Source organism: Aspergillus ruber (genome assembly GCF_000600275.1).
Source record: "Aspergillus ruber CBS 135680 unplaced genomic scaffold scaffold00013, whole genome shotgun sequence".
Lineage (NCBI taxonomy): Eukaryota > Fungi > Ascomycota > Eurotiomycetes > Eurotiales > Aspergillaceae > Aspergillus > Aspergillus ruber.
The window spans coordinates 32,770-49,468 of record NW_024467309.1 but is presented as its reverse complement, the minus strand read 5'-3'; the positions used below and the strand labels follow the sequence as shown (position 1 = coordinate 49,468).

Genomic DNA, 16,699 nt, shown 5'->3' with positions numbered 1-16,699 from the left:
CCATACTGTTTGTTTATCAGTGTACCTGCATCATGCCGCCAAACCCTATCCAACATTTCAAACGCATCGGCGTCGTCGGAGCCGGCAACATGGGCTCGATGATGGTCTTTGCCTTCTCGGAAATTGGCCTCGATGTCTCTGTCTGGGACGTTAGCAAGGGTAACCTGGATCAGCTCATGGGCAACGTCAAAGCATCCAAGGATATCAAGACCAAGGTCGAGGGATACCATGATATCGACGAGTTCACCAGGTCTCTCGAGGGCGCGGGCGATCGGAAACTATTCATGTTCTCGATTACCCATGGCCAACCTGCTGATTCCGTGCTGAGCATGATCAAGAAGGATCTCAAGAAGGGTGATATTATTCTCGACGGCGGCAATGAGAATTATCGACGCACGGAGCGGAGACAGAAGGAGTGCAAGGAGATTGGTGTGAGTTGGATCGGTATGGGTGTCTCGGGGGGTTATCAATCTGCTCGAAGGGGTCCTAGTTTGTCGCCTGGAGGTGATGCGGAGGCTATGAATATCGTGATGCCGTTGTTGGAAGCCTACTCGGCCAAAGACAAGAAGACCGGTCTTCCCTGTGTGACTGCCGTTGGGCCTGCCGGGTCCGGCCACTTCGTCAAGATGGTTCACAACGGTATCGAAGGTGGTATGTTGTCGACACTGGCCGAGGCCTGGTCTCTTCTGCATTACGGCCTGGGAATGAACTATGACGAGATCGGAGATATCTTCGAGCAATGGAACAAGGAAGGCGAGCTTAAAAACAACTACCTTATCCAAATCGGTTCTGAAATATGCCACGTCAAGCGCACTCCCCAAGGCGACCACAAAGGCGAAGGCGTCAGTAATAAAGATGGTTACGTGCTAGACGACGTCCTGGACAAGGTCGTCCAAGACGACGACAACACCGAAGGCACCCCACTCTGGGCCCTCATGGATTCAGCATTCCGTCACGTCTCGGCCCCGACTCTAGCTACTGCGCACTACATGCGAATCTCCAGCGGCAACCGCGAAGAACGAGTCAAGGTCGCGAAGAAAATCCAAGTCCCCTCCCCCAAGCCAATCGAGCGCATTAAAAACCGCAAGGAATTCGTCGAGCACATCCGTCGCGCGGTCTACGTCGCTTTCCTCGCGTCTTTCTGCCAAGGTCTCGAAATAATTTCCCGCGCGTCCCTAGATGAGGGCTGGAACATCGATCTCGGCAAGTGTCTCCAAATCTGGCGTGCCGGATGTATTATCCAGTCCGAGGCCATTGCCGATATCCTGCAGCCAGCACTTAGCGCCGACAAGCAAATGACCAACATCAAGTTTATCGATAAGGTCGCGCAAGAATTGCATAAAAACTTTGAATCCCTGAAACAGGTTGTCATTGAGAGTGTCATGTCTGATCACTATATCCCTGCTATCTCGGCCACGCTCGAGTACCTAAAGTATGAGGGTGGCACAAAGCTACCGACCAAGTTTATGGAGGCTCAGATGGACTTTTTCGGGGCACATGCGTATAATAAGCCTGGTGTTCCTGGAGAGGATCCGGGCCCGGTTAAGAAGGGGCCTCATCATTATGAATGGCGGCCAGCATAATCATTTCCTTTATTTGTATGGTTTACTCTGTATGCATAGTTAATGAATTGCATTTCGTTTCGGTTCCCGATGATCCCAAGGCCATACCTATTCATAGTACTAGTATTACTATGTTGTCCAGAGTACTTGTAGACATCTTAGTCGAGGATGGCGCCAAAACAGACGAATCACGTGTGGCACGTGGTAGTGGACTAACCCGATTGGGAAACCCCGCGAAAGCCTCATTTTTCGCATCGGTTTATTATTCAAAGCTGGATGTGGCCTGTTGTTGCTTCTTTTCGTCGCTCTCTTTCTAGCCTCTCTAGAAGACCTCTTCGGCGAATCTACTCTCCAAAGCAATTGGCGCAGAAAATGGCTGCTCTTCCTGACACTTACGCGGGTGAGATACAGATACCCCGCTGTCGCATACTTTGACCTGGGATATGAGCCTACGAAGAAATATGCTAACTGTTGAATGCTTTAGACCCCGTTCGCATCGCCGTGATCGGTGGCACCGGTCTTCGCGAACTCCCCGGCTTCACTCAGGTTGCCAGCCTCGAAATTTCCACGCCGTGGGGCAACCCCTCCTCGCCGATTACCATCCTTCACCACAAATGCACCACCACCGGCAAGCTCGTCGCGGTCGCATTCCTCAGTCGCCATGGTCTTCACCACCAGCTGACGCCGCATGAGGTCCCCGCCCGTGCCAACATCGCTGCCCTTCGCTCCATTGGTGTCCGTACCATCATCGCCTTCTCTGCCGTCGGTAGCTTGCAGGAGGAAGTCAAACCGCGAGACTTTGTGGTGCCGAACCAGGTCATTGACCGAACTAAGGGTTTCCGTCCCTGGACATTCTTTGAGCAGGGTGTTGTTGCTCACGTTCCTTTTGCGGATCCGTTTGATGAGCGGGTTGCCAAGGTTGTGAGAGAGTGCGGACACAGCTTGGAGGGTGAGGGTGTGACGTTGCATGACAAGGGCACTATCATCTGCATGGGTATGTAATCATTGTCACTCCGTGGGGACCAATTGTTATTAACGCTTCGCAGAGGGACCTCAGTTCTCGACCCGCGCCGAGAGTCACATGTACCGTTCCTGGGGTGGCACCGTCATCAACATGTCGTGTCTCCCCGAGGCCAAGCTCGCGCGCGAAGCCGAAATTGCCTACCAGATGATTTGTATGTCAACCGACTACGACTGCTGGCACGAGTCGACCGCCGATGTGACTGTCGAGATGGTTATGGGTAACATGAAGGCCAATGCCGAGAATGCCCGCCGCTTTGTCACGGCTGTGCTCGATACCCTGGCCAATGACGAAAACTCCGACCTTGTGCAGGCCAAGCACATTGAGGGATCTATCAAGTTCGGTCTGACCACTCCCCAGGCTCAGTGGAGTCCTGACGCTCGCCAGCGTCTGGACTATCTGTTCCCTGGTGCTTTCCAGTAATTGCATGTCTCAAATCTGTTTAAATGTTTTGTTGATAGATGTCATGAATTCATGAGAACCAATTTTGTGATGATACCTGCCATTTCTTCGATATCGGACAAACACCGGGTGTGCATGCGTTCCCAGTCTCATCTCGCCTGCAATTCCCCCGATGCAGACATGGAAAATCCGAACTGTCATCGGAAACGATCACCCCGCATCTAAAAAAAGCATCATCACCAATCTGATCCAGTGTTCGTTTGTCCGGTTGGCACTTGCTAAACCCCTGAGCGGCCACGCCGTTACCTTAACTGCACAAGTTTGCGAGCGATCGTCAGGCGGGAACCGTTCCTGTTCTCGCTTAATCGGTCGATATTCTATTCGGTAGTATTGTGGCAGCCACTGGCTCTCCATGGTAGTTGGAACATCTGAATCAGCGCGGTTGATGTCAGGCTTGAGACAGAGTCAAACATAGTAGAATAACCACCCACGCTACGAATTGACCAGTTTCTCTGTATACAAGAATACCTATCGCATACAACTTCACGCTATTCCCCATGGAGTTAGCCCTCCGTACTCCTGACCGCTATCCGATAAGGACATCCATACCAGCCTTGTGCTTCCGAAGAACAACCCAAGTCTCCCTCGCTTGATATCACAACATCCCTAAGTACAAATAAGAAACAAACCTCCGGATACACATCCGGCAAGATCGTCGAAACCGCCAATGCTTCGGCCCAAACCCCATACGTCACTATGTCCGGTATCCGTATCCTAGGATGAGCGACGCCCCATGACCATTGCGGGTAATATTTAATATGAACAACCCGCTCTATATAACCCGTGCCACACCCCGGATCTAGATCGGATCACAATCTGACGTTCGTTTTACCAGCATAGGGCTGCAGGGAGTGCTTTTCCCAATATGGCGCGCCTTTCCGGGTATCTGACCTTAGTCTCTCTTTTTACTTCTTTCACTGGTTTTGCTTCGCCGTTGGCAGACACTCCTTTGATCGCGAGAGATTCGGATGATGGGTATGCGGCTATTCCGTATTATCCCGCGCCCAAGGGTGGATGGGTTTCGTCCTGGTCTGATGCGTATGAGAAAGCGCAACAGGTCGTCAGCAATATGACCCTGGCCGAGAAAGTGAACCTGACCACAGGTACGGGGATCTTTATGGGGCCTTGCTCAGGGCAAACAGGCAGCGCGCCGCGATTCGGAATTCCAAGTCTCTGTTTCCAGGACTCTGCGCTGGGTGTTGCCTCGACCGATCACATCACGTTCTTCCCCGCCGGTATCACCGTAGGAGCCACCTTCGACAAGGACCTCATGCATGCGCGCGGTGTCGCGCTAGGCGAGGAGTCGCGGGGAAAAGGTGTCAATGTGCAATTAGGCCCCGTTGTTGGACCACTAGGCCGGAAACCGAAAGCTGGTCGGAACTGGGAAGGATTTGGGGCGGATCCTACTCTGCAAGCTATTGGCGGTGCGCAGACGATCAAGGGAATGCAGAGTACGGGGTCTATCGCTTGTATTAAGCATTTCATTGCCAATGAGCAGGAGCTGCATCGGATGACCTCTGTTGTTACCAAGGCGTACTCTTCGAACTTGGACGATCGTACAATGCACGAGTTGTATTTGTGGCCGTTTGCGGAGGGCGTGAGGGCTGGTGTTGGATCTGTTATGGTGGCTTATAATGATGTTAGTCGACCATCTACTATTGAATTTCTTGTTGCTGACTTTTCAGGTGAACCAATCCGCTTCCAGCCAAAACAGCAAACTGCTTAATGGCATTCTCAAGGACGAGCTTGGCTTCCAGGGCTTTGTGCTTACGGATTGGTTGGCGCATCAGTCTGGTGTTCAGAGTGCCTTGAGTGGTCTAGACATGTTGGTCTCTCCATTTGCTATCGGTTCGGACTACAACTGACAAACCAGGTCCATGCCAGGAGACGGATCCATTCCTTTGTTCGGCGACTCTTTCTGGGGCCCGAAGCTGTCAGAAGCGGTCCTCAATGCAAGTCTTCCTGTCGATCGTCTGAATGACATGGTAAGTCCTTTGCACTATGCACGAGTAATTTAGGTACTGAGAACAATAGGTCACCCGGATCGTCGCAACATGGTACAAACTTGGACAGGACAAAGACTACCCACTCCCCAACTTCTCCAGCAACACTGAAGAGGAAAAGGGACTCCTCTATCCAGGCGCCCTCTTCTCGCCTAGCGGCGTCGTGAACAAATTCGTCAACGTGCAAGCCAACCACAACGCTACTGCCAGAGCGATTGCCAGAGATGCCATCACGCTGTTGAAGAACGAAGACGGGGTGCTTCCTCTGCGACGGAACGACTCGCTGAAGGTATTTGGAACCGACGCCGGGCTGAACTCGAACGGTCTCAATTCTTGCGGTAGCATGGCTTGTAATAATGGTGTTCTCGTTTCCGGATGGGGTAGTGGTACCGCCAAACTTCCGTATTTGGTTACTCCCCAGGAGGCTATTGCCAATATCTCCTCCAACGTGGAGTTCCATCTTACGGATTCTTTTCCTTCGGATGTGACGGCCAACCCCGATGACATCGCGCTTGTATTCATCAATGCCAACTCTGGTGAGAACTTCCTCATCGTCGAAGGCAACCGAGGAGATCGCTCAGTGGCTGGTCTTAACGCCTGGCACCACGGAGACGACCTTGTCAAATCTGCAGCAGACAAATTCTCCAAGGTCGTCGTGGTTATCCATAGTGTTGGCCCTATCCTAATGGAAGAATGGGTCGAGCTTGATTCCGTCAAGGCAGTTGTACTCGCTCATCTTCCTGGCCAGGAAGCGGGATTTTCCTTGACAGACATCCTCTTCGGCGATTACAGCCCTAGTGGTCACCTGCCATACACAATAGCCCGCAAAGAGTCGGATTATGGGTCCAGCGTGGACCTAATCGACAAACCATTCGTCCAGATCCAGGATAACTTCGAAGAAGGCCTTTACATCGACTACCGACACTTCCTCAAAGCAAACGTCACCCCACGCTACCCATTTGGCCACGGCCTATCCTACACGACCTTCAACATGACCGCTACAATCTCCGTAATCACACCGCTAGATGACGCATACCCCTCCCCCCGTCCCAGCAAAGGCGCAACCCCAACCTACTCCAACAAAATCCCATCCGCATCTGAGGCTGCCTGGCCAAAGAACTTCAACCGCATCTGGCGCTATCTATACCCTTATCTCGACCACCCCGAGAACGCCGCGTCAAACTCATCTAAGCCCTACCCTTACCCATCAGGTTACACGACAACCCCCCAGTCCACCCCTCGCGCCGGCGGCGCAGAAGGCGGAAATCCAGCCCTTTGGGAGATCGCATTTTCTGTGCAATCAAAAATTACGAACACCGGTTTTCGAAACGGTCGTGCCGTGCCGCAGTTATACGTTGAATTACCATCTAGTCTCGGCCTCGAAACACCACGTTTACAACTACGTCAATTTGAAAAAACTAAGAATCTAGGTCCCGGGGAGAGCGAGACTGTTACGCTAGATGTTACGAGAAAGGATTTGAGTGTGTGGGATGTGGTGGTGCAGGATTGGAAGGCACCGGTGAATGGGGAGGGGGTTAGGATTTGGATTGGGGAGAGTGTTGCTGATATGAGGGTGGTTTGTGAGGTTGGTGAGGATTGTGAGGTGCTTGGTTAGGTTGGTTGTAGACAGTTACTTTTATATATGCTCTTTTGGAGTAGTTGTTGATGTTTTTAAGAAATACTAGTAATAATCATTCATTTGCATACGCATGTATCTTACCAACTGATAAATCCTTGACCCACTTCACTATGAATGTAATTCACTGTCTTCCTCACCCTAACACAGCTAGCCCTATTCAGTATTCTATAAAATCCCTTTCCCCTTCTCATCCACATCTCCTGCGCTCCATCTCCTCAACATCCCGTCACCAAACTACTTCTACGTCCCTCTCAATCTACACCAGATTGGCCTCGTGGCATCTCTCTGGCTCACTGGCTAGATACACGATTTATCTGCCGTCCGATTATATGCCCTAAGCTCCTTGTCCCGGGCGTCATCAAATTCGATTACCAGACCCCCGAGGATCAGTTTTGCCCCGTGGGCCATATGGCGGCCTTGTACAAGATGCAACTGGACCCTGTGCACAAGAACGTGCGACTTGCGAATAAGAAGTAAGCTGCTGTCTTCGGGTTTGTGTTGTAGTGTTCAGACAATCATGTTATCATTGTCTTGCTGGATGGAAGGGGATATCCCCTATCTACGCCCTAAGAAGGGTACTAACAATAAGAACGCTAGGTTATCAGCATAATTCTTCCGACGAGCCTGTGTCTAACAATCCCTGTCGTCCGCAGGTAGTTCTATCCCAGATATCTCCGATCACTCACCGGACCCTCATGAACAATAACATGATAGTGACGATTCACCTAGCGCCCTGGACTAGGAAACTCTCAATATGCGCAAAATCAAGACGCGCCCAATACACGCAGAGGATCTCCCAGTTACAGAGTTGTCTCGACGACCCCAATGCTGCTCTATACCACGCGGGCATAAAAACAGCCATGGAGTACCTAAAACTCTTTACCAGGACGAGATATGTTCAGTAAGTTGGGTATTTTTTTTTTTCAGAATTATCGGCGGATAGAGGAGAGTGAGCGGAATGGGCTTGTTAGTTGGAGATGAGTCGTTTAAGTACATCTAATATTCTGTTTTTTGTGGATTGTGGCTAATCGGGGTTGGCTTGTAGGGTGCTATTGTAATTCGGGATGGAAGTCATTTTTAAATGAATCATAAGGGTACCGGGATGTTGGAGAACTGATGGGGTTGGATGCAGAAAGTTCTGCTTTTGCACGTCTTCTTAATGGAATAACATGTTTCGTCAGTGAGTTTGCTGGGGTTTCAGCGAGGGCTAATGGTAGCTAGGAAGTCATCTTTGAGCAGCATAAAAAAACAGGTCAGTTACTTTATGACTATATGTAGATCCCACCACTACAGGCTATTCACCCCATCTTCAAACTGCCGCACATCATACTCCTCCGGATACGTCTCCAGGATTCTCCGAAGCTCCTTCATCTGCGCCTGTTGTTCCTCGGTAACCTCTTCATAAACGTCCTCGAAAGCCACCCTGATAGGCGGTTTCTTCTCTCGCTCAGCAGCTCCAAACTCTTGCAACACGGACTTCCGCATCTGACTGCGGGTATCCCGCTCGAGATCTTCATTCCACAATCCCTGGTTCTCCAGCCACTTACGTAGTCGAATGATAGGGTTATCGCGGCGTTTCCAGTCCTCGACCTCCACACGCGCCCGATACGCAAAGCTATCGTCACTCGTGCTGTGGTGCGAGACACGGTAACTCATTGCTTCGACGAGGACTGGTCGACCGCCGCCTTCAAGGGCAATACGGCGCGCTTCCCTTGTTGCTTCGTAGACAGCGAAAATGTCGTTTCCGTCAACGCGAATCGTGTCAATGCCATAGCCTAGGCCGCGGCTGGCGATGCCATCGCCGCGGTATTGTTCCAGGGTCGGGGTGGAGATAGCGTAGCCATTGTTGCGGCATATGAAAACGACCGGACACGAACGGGTGGCGGCGATGTTGAGGCCGGCGTGGAAGTCGCCTTCACTGGCAGCACCTTCCCCGAAGTAGCAGGCGACGATGCGGGATGGGACGTTAGGGTTTTGGAGGGCTTGAAGTTTGAGCGCGTAGGCTGCTCCAGAGGCTTGGGGGATTTGGGTTGCTAGCGGGGAGGAGATTGTGTGCTGGTTGATGGTAAGTCAATGTGTTTTCGCTCCTTTTTGCGCAGGTGGTACTGACATTGCGAGGATAACTAGATCCGTAATGCACGGGCATATTTCGGCCTTTTCCACTATCATTTTTGTTGGCGAAGAGCTGGCTCATAAAGTCTTTCAATGTAAAACCACGCTGCTGAAAGACTCCTGCCTCGCGATATTGTGCGAATACTGTATCGTCTGGAGTCAATGCCGCTGCGGATCCAACACTGATGCCTTCTTCACCCGCGGATACCTGGAGATGTCAATGGCCCGCCCGATTATTTTCGATAGAGTAACTCACCATATAGAAGCTCAGACGACCTTGTCTTTGTGCCTCGAACATGATCCCGTCCATGACGCTCACTGGATATTCATCAGCCCCGTCCCAATTATATATCCATCCCTAGCTAGCGGCTTCACCCACCAGTCAACATATTCCTATACCACGTCAAGATCTCCTGATCCGAGACATCAACAGGTCGTTTCTTATCCGTTCCAACCAGCGCACCGTCTGAATCCATAACTCTATAGGTCGGAATGTAAGGCATATCGGACGGCTTCATAAACGCCATGTCGGTGGTGAATTTGCTGTTTACGGCACCGGGAAATTGGACACTATCAGGGGATCATTCTTTAGTTACTGTTGATTCATTTGCAATCTGATTCCCAGAAAGAAAACTGAAAGTCCTGGCACCTACCGATCCGACCCCGGACGCTGTGATAACGAACTGCTCCATCGTGCTGTGATCCTAGCGGGTCGGAGAACGCGAACTGCCCGCGGAAGGCGTCCAAAAAGACTCAAAGACATCATGAATGCTCAATGAATGTCATTATGAGAAACAAAACCCGGCAGGCGCTGGAGATGGACGAAGAGGCCCTTCTTGAGGCTCTGTAGGTGAATCCGGGGCAGATGCGGAGAGCGGCTATTCGCGGTGGGCGACGTCATGTGGGCGCCGAGCGTAACCGAATAGAGTGTTTATCAATTTTTCCTTTTTCGGACAGTCCAAACAAGACAATGGCCTTTCTACGGAATTTGCTACTTTCAATGATGAGGCAGATATAATTTCGAAGTTCCTGGGAACGACCCAGGGTTTGACAGAAATGATGTCAATTCGATGTGCCCCTGGATCCAAATTCCCGGTCAATGACGAGGTTCCCATCTTGCTTAGTTGCACAAGACATTCTGATCTTACATTTGAGCTGAAGAGGCTTACGGAGGAAGAAGACGACCGTGGAGGGCATTGGCCTCCTCATAGGTTGTCTCCGCCATACTATGATAAAGCCCCCTTACTGGCATGATAAAGACATCTTGTATGTGCAGGTTTTGGAGTAAGCTCTTCACATCTGGCAAGTGACAACACTGCGAACAGTCCAGAGCCGAAATCTCGGATCGCAATGGAACCGCAATATAACATACCAAAGCTAGTCGCGACAGATATCCGGATCCAGATTCCAAATGAAATCGTGGACAGCATCATGTCGCGGCCACCCTTTGTCGCAATTCCGGGAGTGGTCAATGCCAGAGACATCAGCGGATATGCCAACGACCCATCCCAGTCATCAGTCCGCCCGGGCTTTGCTTACCGTTCGGGGGCTTTGGGCAATATCTCTCCGGAAGGCAGAGTATTTCTCCTTCGCCAGCTCGGTATCACTGCCATCTTCGACCTACGCCACCAAGGGGAGCGCATGCAATCTCCCAGCCCTGACATTGAGGGTATTCAAACAGTCTGGGCGCCGTATGCATGTACCCCGGTTCCGGTTGATCCTAGGGACTTTGCCTATGAGGACGAAGGTGCTAGCGGGTATGCGAAGATGTATTTGGAAATCATGAAGGTTTCTGGGCCGATTTTCCAGAAGGTCTTTGAACATATTCGGGATGCTCCACAAGAGCCTTTCCTCTTTCATTGCTCGGGTAAGTTCTGATGCCTCTGTCGGTTATCACGCGATTCTCATGGATACCTGTAGCTGGAAAAGATCGCTCTGGAGTACTGGCAGCACTGATGCTTTGCCTGACGGGTAGCCCGCGCGAGGCCATAATTCACGACTACACACTCACTCGTATCGGAATGGAAGCACATCGACCGTCCCTGACCAGGATACTTCAATTCCATACAGGTTCAGGGGTCGGGCCGGAGAGTATAGGGATGTTGCAGCTATGTAACATCCGTGCGAATGCCATGGTGGGATTCTTGCAGGCGATTGACGACTCTTTTGAAGGGGGAGCTGAGGGGTACTTGAAGAGTCACCTGGGATTCAACCAGAGAGACCTGGATACAATACGTGCGAATTTGAAGATACCAGTCTTCAATTGATCAAGATCGAATATAGTAATAGAAATATATCTCGGACTGTTGTAGAAGCCGTAGAATCCCATTCGGGTAATTGACGACTTTCCGCCAATCGGCAGAAAAAGTTCCAGGAAGAGGGCTGTTTCAACCGCTGCCTCTACCACCTTCTCAATTCTTCGTCGAGACTCAGCAACCCTTGTCTTCTTAATTTTATATTTTTCCCACTCACTTTTTTGCGATAGTTTACCATGTCTCGGTCCCTCTGGCGGAGTCTGCATTACAGTGCGAAGCGGAGGTTGGCGACACCTCCGACGCCCTACCGGTGCTTCTCCTGCTCCCTTCGTTCCCAGGACCAGCCCAGAAAGGATGGACAGACGACGCATTTTGGATTTAAGGATGTACCTGAGGCGCAAAAAGAGTCAATGGGTTCGTCCAGGTTGATTGTGTTGGACAAGAACTAGCTAACGCGACTGGTGCGGAACAGTGGGAGCTGTCTTTAGCTCTGTGGCCAGCTCGTACGACACGATGAATGATCTCATGTCGATGGGAATCCACCGTCTCTGGAAAGACCATTTCGTACGCTCGTTGAACCCCGGGTCTGCTCTGCCGTCGCGCGACACCGACTCGACCGGAAAGGGCTGGAATATCCTGGATATCGCCGGCGGGACTGGCGACATCGCTTTTCGCATGCTGGATCACGCTACGAATATCAACCACGACCGCAACACACGAGTGACGATATCCGACATCAACCCGGATATGTTGGCGGAAGGGAAGAAGCGCAGCATCGACACGCCGTACTACAACACGAACCGTCTATCGTTTATGGAAGCCAATGCGCAGACCATGCCCCTAGTCCCGGATAGCTCGGTCGACCTCTACACGGTGGTGTTTGGAATTCGCAACTTTACGGACAAGCAGGCAGCGTTGAACGAGGCTTTCCGGGTGCTGAAGCCCGGTGGTGTGTTTGCGTGCATGGAGTTCAGCAAGGTGGACAACGAGCTGTTCAATGCGATCTACAAGCGTTGGAGCTTCAGTGCGATCCCGTTGATTGGGCACCTGGTTGCTGGTGATCGGGATAGCTATCAGTATCTGGTGGAAAGTATTGAGCAGTTCCCCAGCCAAGAGGAATTCCGGGGGATGATCCAAAAGGCCGGGTTTATGATCCCTGGACGAGGATTTGAGAACCTCACGGGTGGGATTGCAGCGATTCACAAGGGAATCAAGCCGATTTCTTGATTTTCATTGCATTGTAGATAGTGTGGAGATGTACGATATCGGGCCTCGGAGAGTTTGCATTCTGTTACCTTTTGATTGAGTGAAGGTTCTAGTAGTTATGGTGTGATAGTGGACCCGAAATGAATATTTGCCAGCCGAATTTAACTTCGTCTTGTCCTTCTCGTCATTTGTGCAGTGAATGCAGCGAGGTTTGATTAGTATTCATTGATTTTTATCTCCGACATGGCGAGATAATCGGCATCTCTTCCTTTTCCCACATCCCCGTGTTCCGAGTTCTTTTCTTTTTTCTCTTTGATTTCAGTCTTGTTTTTGTTTTATTTCCTTCTTCGCTATTCTTATTTTTATACCCACTGTCTTTTCAGGGAGACCTCTTCTCTTCATTCCTTCCCCCATCGATGCACGCCTCCCTTCACCAACGCCTCAAGGCGACCCCGCTGTCTGTTGCGATGCCGGCCTCCATCCACGACGAATACCCCGCGGGGCCATTGACCCCTCCTGACATGCCAGTAGGCGCTCCAAATGGATCTACCGAAGATGCCGCCTCTTCTCTCCTGACGGCGATCCATGTGCTTTCGACGGAGCGTGCGGCGTTGGCTCACCTCGAGCGACTCTATCAGACCGACGGCCTTGCGCAGGAGAACCTGGTGCGTGCGGTGGACAAGATCGTGCGGACTATACAGAATGGAGGGAAGTTGGTGTTTTGTGGCGTGGGGAAGAGTGGCAAGATTGCGAGGAAGATTGAGGCGACGATGAATAGCTTGGGCATTTTCAGTATGTTCTTGCACCCGACAGAGGCGTTGCATGGGGATTTGGGGGTTATTCGTGAGGTATGTTACACCAGGGCTGCAAAGTGGAATTCTATAGATTTCTGACAATGCTGGTTAGAAAGATACCCTGCTCTTGATTTCGTTTTCTGGTCGCACCCAGGAACTTCTGCTGTTCCTCCCTCATATCCCTCCCACGGTCCCCATTATCGCAATCACTTCGCATACGCACCCGTCAGCCTGTCCGCTCATCTCGTTCCAGTCTCCGGACATGGCGATATCCCTCCCTGCTCCGATCCACGAAGACGAAGAGTCCTCCTTTGGCCTGAGTGCCCCAACCTCGTCCACAACTGTGGCCCTCGCCCTGGGTGATGCCCTAGCCCTGGCAACGGCGCAGCGACTGCATAAATCCCCAGACCGCGGCCCTGCCGAGGTCTTCAAAAGTTTCCATCCCGGCGGTGCCATTGGCGCGGCGACGGCTGCTGCTGCGACTGCCGCGACGACTCCTATGAGCATGCTGTCTACGTCTCCCTTGAATTCCACGTCGTCGGATTATCTGCAGTCTCGTCCGTTGGATGATGGGTCGCAGACGCAGCAGAAGCAAGATCTCATTTCGAACCGTTTTGTTCCTTTCCATAAGATACCTAATGTATCTGGCCATGGCACCCGTCTCCTCGATATCCTTCTTACCGCCGTTCAGAACCCAGATGCTAAATCCTGGGTTTCTATCTCACATTCCACATCATCTACTGCCTCGACATCTCTCGTCATCCCTCGTCACCTCCGCTCCCTCACAACCACTCACAACGTGGACATGACTCTCTCTTCAATTTCCACCTCTGGCATCTCTGTCTCTGTCCCGCAGGACCAGTTCTTCTGCGTGCCTGCTTCGAGTACCCTGAACGAAGTACGCAGACTCGTCAGCGACAACGATCAGGTTTCAGTGATCGCTGGGGTCGACGAGTCAAATCCAGACATAATTCTGGGAGTCATGGAGGTGGAGGAATTGTGGAGTGATTGATTTTTTTTCTTCACTTTCACATATCTTCATCGATCCCTCACTTCTCTTTCTTCATTTTTTTCTATTTTAGCATCTATCGATCTTCTGTCACCTATTTTTTTCTTTTCTTTTCTTTTCTTTTCTTTTTTTTTTTTTGGGATTTATCTTTCGTGACCTTTATCCATACACTAATATACCTTTTTGGTTAAAGGCTGTACATACACATTCTTCACACATACTTACATTGAGATTGGATTGGGATGGTTGGATAATGATGGTTATGATTATGACGCATGAATTCATGCAATTTTTTTCTCTTTTCTTTTTGAGCAAGGGTTTCGGGATTTCTCTACTTCTTTCTTACTTCCTCTCTTGGTATCTGTGGATATCCACTACTGTGTTTTATCTTGCATCTGTTCATACATAAGGGGCTTAAAAACAATACAGAGTTGGAAAGGCAGATAGATGGAAAAGCGCAAGTGACGATTCACCGTCCTGTTTTGAAAAAGGCACAATCGAATAACAAACATTGGGTAATTTATCTTCCTATTTTTCTATCTGAGAAGCAAGCAAAAAGATAATATCGTAAAATGGCATCGGGCTCAGGGTATAGTAGTATAAATCGATCATCAGAAAAAAAAAAAAAATATCAAGGAAACAAAGAGGCAGGTAGATAGATCTATGCCAGAAGTGTTTTTTCCTCTCTCCTTAAAGCCTAGAAGAACGCCTGGCAAAGTCGGGATACAGTGTGTCGCGGTCGTGGGCTTGTGGTCGTTTGCTTTATAGTTTTCACGTTGTAAGCCACGATTATTGATCGACAAGTCCAGCTCTATCGTAATTAATCATATTCGCTCTAGAGTGTCATTGAACACGGCGCTTCTGCCAAATGAGGGGACGGAACAAAGTCATAAGAGGCCGAATGGAAGGACCATCGAACGTGCTGTTGGGCTGACTTAGGTAAGAATAATTTGTTTCGTGGACATGGCCGTGGCGATTCGACAGGTCATGAATATTCTATCGCAAAGCGCGACGAGCAAGAGACAGGTCACTTCAGACATGAATCACGCTGAGCCAGTGATGTCTTGCTTGGCCTTGCCTTTGTCGGAGACACCGGTCGAGCCTTCGTCTTCATAGAGATGGTGTTGTTCAATGTAGTGGATGACTGGGACCGGAATCAGGTAGCGGACACTCATCTCACGTCGCAGGAACAGTCGGATCTTTGTGCTGCTCACGTCGTTTTGGATGAGCTGTTGGATGACATAGATGTTGTCTTTCCATGGTTGAAGGGATGCTAGGGCTTCGTCGATGTCGGTTCCGCTGCGCTCAACGATGAAAGACTACGACGATTAGAATGGGATATCAAAGCAATGGTTGATATGACGTACTCCGTATTTGCCCAGAATGTGATCCAAATCCTTCTCACTCCACACACCAGGGGTTGACATGGTGTGAACCAGATCGGCACCGGCCAAGAGAGCGACGCGAACAGGCTTGCGAGTTCCATCGCCAGCCTCGACACCCTGCCGCACGGTGTTAATCTCATAGTCGATATGGTCCAATACGACGGCAGTCGGTTGGTATTCCTTCTGCAAAGGCTCCCAGGTGTCCACCATCAGCCAGTCAGAGGTCTGGTCCACGGCAAGTTGGCACATGGCAATACTTCACAGCGTCAGCATCAACCCCGAGTCCTGAGAATACTAGTAGAGCAAAGACCATACCGATCCTCAGCACTGGCCAGACCAGCCTTGCGATAAGCATCCGACACAGGCGACAAATATCCCCCGATCATTTCAAAGTCGGTACTGAACTTGACGTAATCGGCAGCCATCTCAAACATGCGTAGATGCAGATAAGTGATGGGCGAGAAAGAACCACAAGCGACCAGTAGCAATGGCGTCTTCTCCGGGTCGTCCATCTTAGTCTTCATTCTAATTTCGGGAAAGGCATAGTCGTCTGAAGGGTTCTTGGGGATGGGGCGAGCCTGGTCGCTCTGCGTCATGGCGGCGGTATAGCGGGTGAGGGAAAATGGATTTTGAGTATAATTGGAGAGGAGAGGATATATAATGACGATGTCTTGATAGAATATGAAGCGGATCTGGATCTTGGTATGGAGCAGAGGTGAGAGAAAATGAGGGGGAGAGGAGAGAAGAGAGTTTTTCTCCAGGTGAACAAAAACAGACAAGCCGAAGGCGGCGGCGGATATGAAAAAAGCACGGAGGCGGATTTCTTTTTAGCAGTTAAGTAGTTACTGGCTAGTTATTGCTTATTACTCGGTCAAGCTCTGGCTATTCTTAAGCAACGAGAAAAATGACGAAAAACGCAAGGAACGAGGCTCTTGCCTATTAATAATGCCGGACCTCGGTGATGAGGGGTCATTAGCCGGCAGTCAGATCGAAGCCGTACTAAGTACGGTGTAGTTTTCCTAGATCTACTCCGGAGTACATAGTAAACTGATTATATAGTAAACGGATTTTAGCAGGTTGCTCGGAGTACAAAGTAGGGTTAATTCTGGGACATATAGAGACCATGGTGTGTCCTACGGTCGGGTTGACGTGATTGAGCACTGCTGTAAACTTAGAAAGCCATATAGAAGTGCAAAAAGAAGGTATGGAGTAAAGCAGTTTCTGCAGTTGTAGACAGTGTTGAGTGCTTGA

General features: G+C 50.4%; 7 protein-coding genes across 7 annotated transcripts; 5 read left to right on the top strand and 2 right to left on the bottom strand.

Moving 5' to 3' along the window:
• Positions 1 to 32: 32 nt before the first annotated feature.
• Positions 33 to 3,006, top strand: EURHEDRAFT_515366 (6-phosphogluconate dehydrogenase, decarboxylating; the record flags this gene model as incomplete). The annotated part of the gene is made up of 4 exons (XM_040786369.1): positions 33 to 1,541; position 1,705; positions 2,047 to 2,556; positions 2,609 to 3,006. The coding sequence occupies 4 exons, from the start codon at positions 33 to 35 to the stop codon at positions 3,004 to 3,006; spliced, it is 2,418 nt and encodes an 805-aa protein (XP_040638722.1).
• A 904-nt stretch (positions 3,007 to 3,910) lies between these two features.
• Positions 3,911 to 6,663, top strand: EURHEDRAFT_455983 (beta-glucosidase; the record flags this gene model as incomplete). Its single annotated transcript, XM_040784320.1, has 4 exons — positions 3,911 to 4,684; positions 4,731 to 4,870; positions 4,919 to 5,030; positions 5,080 to 6,663. The coding sequence occupies 4 exons, from the start codon at positions 3,911 to 3,913 to the stop codon at positions 6,661 to 6,663; spliced, it is 2,610 nt and encodes an 869-aa protein (XP_040638721.1).
• Positions 6,664 to 7,650: 987 nt separating this feature from the next.
• On the bottom strand, positions 7,651 to 9,622 carry EURHEDRAFT_412333 (thiamine pyrophosphate-dependent dehydrogenase E1 component subunit alpha). The gene is made up of 5 exons (XM_040781883.1): positions 9,453 to 9,622; positions 9,179 to 9,369; positions 9,056 to 9,117; positions 8,798 to 9,007; positions 7,651 to 8,742 (listed from the first exon to the last, which is right to left on the bottom strand). Exons 1-5 carry the CDS (start codon positions 9,560 to 9,562, stop codon positions 7,975 to 7,977), a joined length of 1,341 nt encoding a protein of 446 aa, XP_040638720.1. The 5' UTR covers positions 9,563 to 9,622; the 3' UTR covers positions 7,651 to 7,974.
• Positions 9,623 to 10,149: 527 nt separating this feature from the next.
• Positions 10,150 to 11,066, top strand: EURHEDRAFT_515363 (tyrosine-protein phosphatase; the record flags this gene model as incomplete). The annotated part of the gene is made up of 2 exons (XM_040786368.1): positions 10,150 to 10,666; positions 10,720 to 11,066. 2 exons carry the CDS (start codon positions 10,150 to 10,152, stop codon positions 11,064 to 11,066), a joined length of 864 nt encoding a protein of 287 aa, XP_040638719.1.
• A 140-nt stretch (positions 11,067 to 11,206) lies between these two features.
• EURHEDRAFT_412331 (class I SAM-dependent methyltransferase) lies at positions 11,207 to 12,446 on the top strand. The gene is made up of 2 exons (XM_040781882.1): positions 11,207 to 11,468; positions 11,527 to 12,446. The coding sequence occupies exons 1-2, from the start codon at positions 11,291 to 11,293 to the stop codon at positions 12,279 to 12,281; spliced, it is 933 nt and encodes a 310-aa protein (XP_040638718.1). The 5' UTR covers positions 11,207 to 11,290; the 3' UTR covers positions 12,282 to 12,446.
• Positions 12,447 to 12,455: 9 nt separating this feature from the next.
• On the top strand, positions 12,456 to 14,232 carry EURHEDRAFT_500280 (sugar isomerase). The gene is made up of 2 exons (XM_040785738.1): positions 12,456 to 13,108; positions 13,167 to 14,232. Exons 1-2 carry the CDS (start codon positions 12,677 to 12,679, stop codon positions 14,064 to 14,066), a joined length of 1,332 nt encoding a protein of 443 aa, XP_040638717.1. The 5' UTR covers positions 12,456 to 12,676; the 3' UTR covers positions 14,067 to 14,232.
• A 557-nt stretch (positions 14,233 to 14,789) lies between these two features.
• On the bottom strand, positions 14,790 to 16,245 carry EURHEDRAFT_61143 (nicotinamide/nicotinic acid mononucleotide adenylyltransferase). Its single transcript, XM_040787599.1, has 3 exons — positions 15,764 to 16,245; positions 15,431 to 15,704; positions 14,790 to 15,382 (listed from the first exon to the last, which is right to left on the bottom strand). Exons 1-3 carry the CDS (start codon positions 16,042 to 16,044, stop codon positions 15,107 to 15,109), a joined length of 831 nt encoding a protein of 276 aa, XP_040638716.1. The 5' UTR covers positions 16,045 to 16,245; the 3' UTR covers positions 14,790 to 15,106.
• Positions 16,246 to 16,699: the final 454 nt, after the last annotated feature.